This window comes from Ricinus communis, chromosome 3 (assembly GCF_019578655.1).
Source record: "Ricinus communis isolate WT05 ecotype wild-type chromosome 3, ASM1957865v1, whole genome shotgun sequence".
NCBI classification, from domain to species: Eukaryota; Viridiplantae; Streptophyta; class Magnoliopsida; order Malpighiales; family Euphorbiaceae; genus Ricinus; species Ricinus communis.
In genome coordinates this window covers 15,091,760-15,102,049 of record NC_063258.1, presented here as the reverse complement: position 1 = coordinate 15,102,049, position 10,290 = coordinate 15,091,760, and the positions used below count along the sequence as shown (strand labels likewise).

The following is a 10,290-nucleotide window of genomic DNA, read 5'->3' as shown; positions in this document are numbered from 1 at the left end:
AAGGGTAGAGAAAGAATACAAAAGAAAGGAAGGATTGAGAAATAAGACTAGGTTCGCTAGTGCAAGTCTTCATAGGTCCGGCAAAGGTCTTGAAAGAACCCAAACTTATTTCTCCACATGGTAGAAAACTAAAATAATATACTCACTAGACTCAAATATTCGTATGCATGCGGTTTTCATAGTGAAAAGCCCTCACTCCACGGGAAGAAGAAACTAGGAGCTAAATATGAATAAATAAATTTAGTAAGATGAATAAACTAAAGTCAAATCAAGAACCCAGGAGTTGACTAGCCAACAATTTCGCAGTCTCAAGTTTTATGAGCCAACTTAATAAAATAGGAGATATTCCTATGGGCCTACCTAATAATACTCCTGGCTAGAATTACATCGTTATATGCATCCCAAACTGTGTGCATTCCCCGCCCGATTAATTAAAAGGAACATGATTTCTCCGTGATGCGCTTGTATTTGTGTTTTATTCTGCTTGATCATCAAGTCGCGCTCCAATGCCACCAGTGAAGCTTGTCAATTATGTTCCCATGATTTCTAAATGAAAATAAGGAGAAATTAACGTGAGCGTACCTAATAACACTCCGACCCAATTCTCTTTATTTTATGCCTCTTAAACATCAAAATGCTTGCATTCTCACTTATGTTAATCGAAAGCAGCATGATTTCTCCCTTACGTGAATAGATTTGCATCTGGTGCTGCTTGATCATCAAGTCACGCCTTAATGCCACTGGTCAAGCTTGTCAATTGCGCTCCTATAATTCCATAATGAAAACAAGGTGAAATTTGCGTGCGTGTACCAAATAATACTCTGGCCCCAAACTTATCGCTCATGTCCTTCCTTTCTTTTATTCTTTGTCTACACTTGTCTTTAAATCTATTCGATTTGATCCTTAAGATTAATTGTATGGAAAAGAACAAAGGACTTGTGACTTTATTTAGGGACCATAAACTCGAGTATTGAGTGAAAGCACGTGGAAGCAGCAATCATAGGCATTGCTCTAAGTCTTGGACGAATGCGAAGAGAGAAAATTAGTTAATTGAGTATTGATATCATTCTTTGAATGTTTTTACACGAATCTTTTGAAGGAAAGAGGGAATGCAGAGAATCAAGTCGAGCCCAAATATTCTAATTCAGGACTGGTACAATTGGGATTTCCATTGTTCCTTGTTGCTCGAGACACGATGACTTTTGATGACATAAGGATTGGCATAAGGAATCATGGGAACTCAATTGATAAGTCAGATCGCTAGCATTGGAACTTAGGCCGGATGATTAAGCAAGACGAGATGTAAATCCACGCGCGCAAGGGATAAATCATGTTGTTTTTTATTCATCCAAGTGTAATACAAGTGGCAATGCAAGCATTTTGATGTTTGAGATGCATATAATGAAGTAATTTCGGTTGAAGTATTATTAGTTAGGCCCACATGAATTTCCATTTGTTTTTGTTAAGCTGGCTCATAAAATTTAGGACTACAAGAGTTGTTGACTACCTTTTGTCACTTGAACTCCTAATATCATCAGGATTCCTTATTGGATTAGGATTCCTAGTGGAATTAGGACTCCTTGTTGAAATAAGATTCCTTGTCCAAGTAAGATTTGCATCATTAGGATTCCTTGTGCTACATAGGTTCCGACCACTGCATTCTACAAAAATCCCATGGAACCAAATACTTGAGAGTAGTGAGCATATTATTTGAGTTTTCTACTTTGTGGGTTCTTTCAAGATATGGGTTCTTTCAAGAACTTTGTGGACTTATCAAGACTCATTCTAGCGAATGTAGACTTATCGCTTACGTCCTTCCTTTCTTTTGTGTTCTTTACAGACCTTTATGTTTAAGTCAATTCAATTTGATCCTTTCGCTTAGCCCTATGGAAGAGAATAAAGAAAATATGATTTCTTTCCTTATCAAATATGAAATCCCACCTATGCTCTCATTTTGTTTGTTTCTTTTATTCCACTAAATCTAATCTCTGTCTAGTTTGACGTTTTGGTTTTATTTAGGGAGCATAAATACGAGTGTTGATTGAAAGTGCATGGAAGCAGCAATCATAAGCATCGATACAATGCTTGGACAAATGCGAAGAAAGAAAATTAGTTGATCGAGTATTGATATCATTCTCAGAATGAATGCGGATGAATGTTTTGGAGGAAAGAGGCAATGCTGAGAATCGAGGCATGCCCCAATATTTGAATTCTGGATTTGCACCATTAGGATCTCCATCATTTCGTGCTCCTCTAGGCATGAGGACTCTTGATGACACAAGGATTGGCATAAGAAATCATAGGAATGCAATTGACAAGCTTAACTAGTGGCATTAGGGCGTGACTTGATGATCTAGCAGGACGAGACATCCACATGTATAAGAGAGAAATCATGTTGCTTTCGATTAATCCAAGAGGAATGCATAAATTTTGATGTTTGCAACGCATATAATTATGTCATTTGGGTCGGGGTATTACTAGGTATGCCCACACTAGTCTTCATAAGTCCGTAAAGGCTTAAAAGAACCTATAACTTATTTCTCCCCAAGGTAAGAAACTAAAATAATATGCTCAATAACCTCAAATATTTGGTTGCATGCGGCTTTCATAGTCCAAAAGCCCTCATCCATAAGAAGAAAGAACTAGAAGCTAAATATGAATAAATAAATAATAAAGATGAATAAACTAAAGTTAAATCAAGAATTAGAGAGTAGTTGACTAGCCAAAAACTCTCACGGCCTCAAGTTTTATGAGCCGACTTAATAAAAAATAATAAAAATCCCTATAGGTCTATGTAATAACACTTCGGGCCAAATTAAATAATTATATGTGTCCCAAACATCAAAATGTGCACACTCTCGCTTGGATTACTCGAAAGAAACATGATACTCACTAGTGCTAGACCGCATCGATAGGTTCACTGTCTTAGGTGTAGGTTGCATAAGTAGCTTATCAGATTTTCCCACAGAAATTGAATTCAATCAATCAATTCCACCTTTAGTTTCCATTCCCTAGAGACAAGAATTCTCAAGGGGTTATTCCTTTACTTGAATTAATCATTCCCTAGTAGACGTAGTTAGACAACAATTAGAGTAGCTATTAGTTAATTTAGGAATTATTCATCAACGCCATTTTTTGTTAGCTATACTTCACCGATAGCTATACTTCACTGATAGGTACACTGCCTTAGGTCATAGTCTTGCTTGACTTAGCGACCACCATAGGCCCATGCTAATCTTCCCTTATTTTTGTTAAGTTGGCTCATGAAACTTGGGATCATGAGAGTTATTGCCCAGTCAACTACTCTATGGTTCTTGATTTAACTTTAGTTTATTCATCTTTATTTATTTATTTATTCAAATTTATCTTTTAGTTTCTTTTTTATGGAATGAGGGCTTCAAAGTATAAAAACTGTATGCTAATTGGGGCAAGTTAGCTTATTATTTCAGTGTAATAACTTGCGGGAAATCAAGTTATTGATTCTTTCAGAACTTTGGGAACTTATCAAGTAGCAACACGAGCATTTTGATGTTTCGGCCGCATATAATGAAAAAATTTGATTCAGAATATTATTATATAGGCCCAGACAAATTTCCTCTTGTTTGTGTTAAGCTGACTCATAAAATTTGGGACTACAAGAGTTGTTCTCTAGCATCCCGAAAGATGGTGGGCAAATAGAACCCAGTATCAAGAACCTTCCTAGCAATGTGGTTCGTTGCTTGATGATCTCTTGTTGGTCCCTCATGGCAATGCCTCAAAATCTGGAGGATCTCCTCCCCAAACACGCATCGCCGAATCACCTGGTCTACACAAACTCAAAACAGAAAAGGGTCTTCCCAAATGTAGTACTTCAAATTAGAAAAGAATTTCTTCTTTTGCTGAAATGTCATACCCTTTGGTAAGACCTTTACAATCAAGTAATTTGCAAAATCAAAAAGCCAAGGGACATCCAAAGATACCTGAATAGAGCATAAGTTCTCATCCGAAAAGCTATCATCAATCGCCCTCTCATCAAGTGCATCTAGGCTTGGGTTCTCCAATCTCGAAAGGTGATCTGCGGCCAAGTTCTCCGCACCCTTCTTATCCTTGATCTCATTGTCAAATTCTTACAAAAGCAAAACCCAACAAATGAGTCGCGGCTTAGCATCATGCTTTACAAACAAGTACCTCAATGCCTAATGATCCATGTAGACCATGGTCTTGGATAGCACCAAGTATGAGTGAAACTTGTCAAAAGCGTATACCACAGCAAGCAACTCCTTCTCAGTAGTGGTATAGTGCTCTTGGGCATCTATCAATCTCTTACTAGCATAATAAATTGGTTGGAACTTATTGTCAATCCTCTGTCCTAAAACAGCTCCAACTGCAAAATCACTAGCATGACATATTAGCTCAAAAAGCAGCTCCCAATTAGGTGAAACCATAATAAGGGCTGTAGTTAGCTTCTCTTTAAGTAACTCAAAGCCTACAAACAGTCATCAAAAAATGTAAATGGAACATCTTTTACAAGCAATTGAGTCAAAGGTCTACCAATCTTAGAAAAGTCCTTAATGAACCTTCTATAAAAACCTATATGACCAAGGAAACTCATAACAACCTTAACCGAGCTAGGGGGTGGTAACTTAGTAATGGTCTTTACCTTAGCTTTATCTACCTCCATCCCTACATGTGAAATCTTATGCCCTAGCACAATACCCTTTCTCACTATAAAATGACACTTTTCCCAATTCAGCACAAGGTTAGTTTATACACAGCGCGCAAGCATACGCTCTAAGTTAAGCATATAATGGGAGAAAGAGTTACCAAATATCGAAAATCACCCATGAACACCTCCATGGACTCTTCAATCATGTCATGGAAGATCGCCATCATACACCTCTAGAAAGTAGCAGGTACATTGCACAAATTGAATGGCATCCTCTTGTAAGTGAATGTACCATAGGGGCAAGTGAAGGTGGTTTTCTCTTGGTCCTTAGGTGCAATGAAAATCTGAAAATAACCTGAAAAACCATCAAGAAAGCAATACAATATATGCCCTGATAAGTGCTCTAACATCTGCTCAATAAAAGGAAGGGGAAAATGGTCCCTCTGAGTTGCATCATTAAGCCTCCTGTAATCAATGCAAACTCGGAAACCAGTTACTGTCTTAGTCGGTATCGGTTCATCCTTCTCATTCTTGACCACCATCACGCCTCCCTTCTTGGGAACAACCTGCACATGACTAACTTAAGAGCTGTTAGAAATAGGGTAAATCAAACCTGCATGTAGAAGTTTAATTAGCTCCTTCTTAACTATCCTCCATCAGGATCTTTTGCAAACAATAGTTTTGCTTGATTCCAGGAATGTCTACAATCTTGTATGCAAAGGCCTCGGGATACTTCCTAAGAGAAGCCAAAGTCATCTCCCTCTCCTCAAGAGTCAAATCAGCTGCAATGATCATGGCAGCTTCTTTGCCTCATCCAGATAGGTATAGGTTAAGTGCTTAGGCACCTCTTTCAACTCTAGGGCTGGTGGCTCCTGAAGTGAAGGTCTCAATTTCTGCACCCCTGACCTATCAATATCAACAAAATGGTTAGCAGACTTGTTGGGCTCACTAGCCGGCAAACAAGCAAGTTTTCCGATACATCCTCGTTGGACAACTCCTCATCATCTTTAGCCTGTAATGCTACCTGTAAAGGACCATCAAGTAATATCTCCTGCAATTGAGACTCCAGAATATCATCCAGAACATCCATAAAATATAGAGTATCATCATGGTCAAGTGAATGTCTCATAGAAGTGTTAAGGTCAAAGGTAATAGTCTCGTCACCTACTCTAAGCTGTAACTTCCCATCACACACATCTATAGCAGCCCTAGATGTCGCAAGGAAAGGTTTACCTAGAATTAGAGGCACGCTACTCTCACCCTCCATATCCATAATAATAAAATCAACGGGAAATATAAACTTGTCTACCTTAACAAGTACATCTTTAACTATTACCCTAGTATATTTCATAGTCCTATATGCTAACTGTATGCTCATCCTAGTAGGTTTAGGCTTACTTAAACCTAATCTCTCAAACAAACTGCTAGGCATTAGATTGATGCCAGCTCCTAAATCAGCTAAAGCATCACTAATATGCAAATCACCAATAATACAAGGAACAGTGAAGCTCCCTAAATCGCGCCTCTTTACTAGCAAGTTGTTTTGAAGAATGGCTGAGCATTCCTCATTTAGTGTCACAAGTCTTAAGTCCTCCAGCTTCTTCTTTTTTCTTAGAATCTCTTTTAGGAACCTCACATACCTGGGCATCCGCAATATAGCCTCAACAAAAGGTAAATTAATCTTCAACTGCTTAAATAAATCCAAAAACTTAACAAACTGTTGATCAATCTTTTCTTGCTTCAACCTGGCAGGATATGGAATTGGAGGATGGTATTCTCTCACAAGACTCTTTTTCTGATCCTCTGGTCATACAGGCTCTGTAACCTCAAGCTCTAGTCCTTCCTCGCTGGCTAATCCTGCACAATAACATCATCATCAGCCATAGGTAAAGAACTAGCTAATTGCTTACCTGATCTCAAGTTGATAGCCTTGACAGGCTCCCTCGAGTTTGACTCTGTGGTACTGAGAAGCGTCCCTGGCTGTCTCTTAGCCAGCATCTTAGAAATCTAGCCTATTTGATCCTCCAAATTTTGTATGGAGGCTTGCTGATTTCTAAGAGCTGTGTCCATCTGCTGAAACCTATTCTTTGAAGTGGACACGAACTTCATCATCAACTCCTCTAAATTGGGCTTTTTCTCCTGGTTCTGAGGTAGTTGAGGGAGAACAGTCTGGTGTTGGGATTACTGCTGGTGTAACCGCTGAATCCTAGTGGACCTTGGGAGTTGTTATTTCACCACCCGAAGTTGGGATAGTTTCTTCACCTTGGGTTGTATGTATTGTTGTACGGGTTATTCTGCTGCCTGGGCGTATTTCCCATATAATCAACCTGTTCAAGGTCAACAGAAGAAGATGAAAAAGAAGCAAACATATCTCCCACATTACAGTTTACAACGTTATAGTGCGAGCCTGACAATAAAACTTCGACAAAGTCAGGTGCGCATGGATCGGCATCCTGAGTCGGGTCGATCTTCTTGGCCAAAAGCTCCACCTGAGATGCCAAGGCTGATGTAAAATCTACCTGGTTCCCCACCCCTTGCCATCTTGGCCTACTCTTAGAAGACTGCCATTGATATGTGTTCATGGCCATCTCCTCAATTAAGTTTTAGGCCTGCTCTGGCGTCTTACAATTGATGGCCCCACCTGCAGCTACATCTACCATCTGCCTCGTAGCTGAGTTCAATCCATTGTAAAAAGTCTGCACCTGCATCCATAATGGCAAACCGTGGTGTGGGCGACATCTCAACAAGTCCTTGTATCTCTCCCATGCATCATACATGCTCTCATCATCAAAGTGCATAAAAGAAGAAATATCGGTACACATCTTTGCAGTCTTAGCAGGAGGGAAGTACTTATAAAGAAATTTCTCAGCCAAAGAACTCCAGGTGGTGATGGTGTTGGCTGGTAGGGACTGTAGCCATCTCTTTGCTCTATCCCTCGAGGAAAATGGAAATAGCCTAAACCAAATGGTATCATCGGTAGTTCCATTTATCTTAAAGGTATCATAAATCTCTAAGAAGTTCGTGATGTGGGCATTAGGATCTTCACTAGGCAAGCCCCCCAAACTGTACACTCTGTTGCACCATCTGAATGACATTTGGCTTAATTTCAAAATTACTTACTCCAACAGGTGGCCTCAATACACTAGTGTGTGTCCCCTCCAGGGAAGGTTTAGTAAAGTTGTACATCGTCCTTTTTGCTTCAACGATGTTATTGTTGCCCTCTCCCATATTTACTAGTGTATGGACATGAATCTCAATATGCTCCTCCTCCATGTCTAATTGCTTCCTTAGCTACCTGAGGGATCGCTCTAATTCGAGCAGAGGGTCTACTAGTGCAGGATTAGAACTCCTGGTCATAAACTACCTGAAATGAACAAGGCAGCAAAAACCCAAACAAATAAATGAATGAATAACTAAATGCAAAGTAATGACAAAAACATAAAAGAAAAATTACTAAAGTAACAAATAGCAAAGTTCACTATAGTATTCAAACAAAGTCCCCAGTAATGGCGCCAAAAACTTGATGCGATGCTTATGCAACTACAACTAAAGGAGTGACCTTATCGATGCAGCCTAGCACAACAGCAAGTATCAAAATATTGTATCCCTCAAGAATGTGAAATCTTAGAGTTACTACTTTCTTCCTTGTTATCTAGCCTAAAATTAATAACGGAGGTTTCTAAATTTACTAATGACTAAAAGTTGAACTCTAAATATAGTGCGAGAATAAATGAACAAAGAGAATAATCAAGACAAGAAAGCGGATCCAAAGAGGACATAGACTAGTTGGCAATCAAACAAAGGATAACAGATTGTTGAGTCCGATTATGCTACACGTTGACGGATTCTAAACTGAATTCGGTTTTGTTCTCGAGACAACCAAATTCCTTAACCTAAGAATCTAAAGTTGGAATCTCTTCCAAAAGATTGATGATTAAGTTAGTATTAAGCTTTAATCCACCTCTAATTAAGCTTTGTTAATTCTTAATCCGACAAATTAATTAACCTTACCTCTAAGTGAAAATTAACCTGTCTTGCAATTAAATTTCCAAACTGAATCAGAATTCAATTGTTAAAAGAATTATATGAATAGTAATCAATACAATCAATGTAACGAAAACTGGATTTATATTATTAATTACAAAAGAATACAAGAAAGGAAACTCAAACAACCTTACAATTCAGTACAAAGCCAACATAGCAAGGAAGCCCAATGGGTTCAATCAATCTAGCTACATATGTGCATGTCTAAAACAAATATGAATTCAATTACAATGAAAGAATAAATAAATTAAAACATATACACCTTTTTTCCTAGAATTGGATGAACAACTCAAAGTCTTGATATACACTGCAGTTGCTCTCCAGAATTGCCTCTTGATTTGCTCCAAAACTCCTCTTCAATCTTCAATTGAATCCCAAAATCATGAATCTGACGTTAAAAGGTGGAATCAGTTCCTTTTCAGCCGCTTTAAAAATGCATGAAATGCATCTAACAAAATTATAAAGGAAGATGAAGAGTAAAAAATTGCCGATCCAGAACTCTCTTTTCTCTTTTTGACTCGTTCAATTTATACTATAAGCAAATACGGGCATGTTTTGGCCCATGTTCGGGCCGTGTTGGTCTCCAAATGGCAGAATGAACTAAATCATGCAAGGGTGTCTTCTGACCCGTGTCACAGACATGGCCGTGCTCTTGATCCTAGCGTGAGCGTGTTCTGGCCTGTGTTAACCAATAAGGGTCGTGCTCTAGGGCGTGTTACCCTCGGGAATCGTGTTGCTTTAAGGTGCTTAAGCTACACAGCCTTGGATTTTCTATACGGGCTGTAGCACGGGCCGTGTTGACTTCCCAAACGTCAACCTAAGGTCAAACGCTTCTGATTACATCCATTTTCACCCAAAATTGGTCTAAAATTGCTCAATCACTAATGATGGACATATAAAATCTCCTGAAATATAAAAGGACACAAAACCCGAGTGATCTTGGAATAAAAACATAATAGATGCTAAGAAAATGCACAATAATATGTAAGCAAATATGTGTAAAACTATGCATATCAAGGAACCACCAGTCCTTGAGTCGAAAGAGCTACCAAAGCATCTCAACTATGCATATCTGGATGAGGACAATAGGTTGCCTGCCATTCGAGCGGCGGACTTGACACTTGAGGAGAGGGAGATGACTTTGGCCTCTTTTAGGAAGTACCAGAAGGTGTTTGCTTGGGAAATTGCTGACATTCCTAGGATTAGTCCTAGCTACTACTTACACAAGATCCTTATAGTGGATAGTTATAAGCCACTGGTGCAACCACAGTGCAGACTGAACTCGAACATGAAGGAAGTGGTTAAAAAGGAGGTAATTAAACTTCTTGATGAAGGTTTGATTTCCCCTATATTTGATAGTTCCTAGGTTAGTCCTGTGCACGTGGTTCCCAAGAAGGGAGGTATGACTATGGTTAAAAATGAGAAGGATGAGCTTATACCGACTAGAACGGTAATGAGCTTTCGAGTATGTATAGATTACAAGAGGCTAAATGATGCCACTCGAAAGGACCATTTTCCCATTTCTTTTATTGACCAAATGTTGGAAAGGTTGTCTAGGCATATATTTTATTATTTCCTAGATGGTTTTTTGGGTTACTTCC

The 10,290-nt window shown here is 38.8% G+C and overlaps 1 protein-coding gene and 1 non-coding gene across 2 annotated transcripts; one reads left to right on the top strand and one right to left on the bottom strand.

Moving 5' to 3' along the window:
* Positions 1-3,632: 3,632 nt before the first annotated feature.
* Positions 3,633-4,869, bottom strand: LOC125369554. The gene is made up of 5 exons (XM_048372327.1): positions 4,804-4,869; positions 4,570-4,717; positions 4,245-4,465; positions 3,893-4,091; positions 3,633-3,805 (listed from the first exon to the last, which is right to left on the bottom strand). Exons 1-5 carry the CDS (start codon positions 4,867-4,869, stop codon positions 3,633-3,635), a joined length of 807 nt encoding a protein of 268 aa, XP_048228284.1.
* Positions 4,870-7,363: 2,494 nt separating this feature from the next.
* LOC112534953 lies at positions 7,364-7,470 on the top strand. Its single transcript, XR_003079165.2, has one exon. It is a non-coding gene; the product is annotated as a small nucleolar RNA R71 (small nucleolar RNA).
* The last annotated feature ends 2,820 nt before the right edge of the window (positions 7,471-10,290 follow it).

Bases quoted from the DNA above. Each gene is read 5' to 3' on its own strand.
- LOC125369554 (XM_048372327.1), bottom strand. From the start codon at position 4,869: ATGGCGATCTTCCATGACATGATTGAAGAGTCCATGGAGGTGTTCATG. The intron at 4,718-4,803 runs GTAACTCTTTCT...AATTGGGAAAAG, and splicing joins TGGGTGATTTTCGATATTTG to TGTCATTTTATAGTGAGAAA. The intron at 4,466-4,569 runs GTTTTTATAGAA...GACTGTTTGTAG, and splicing joins GAGTTTCCTTGGTCATATAG to GCTTTGAGTTACTTAAAGAG.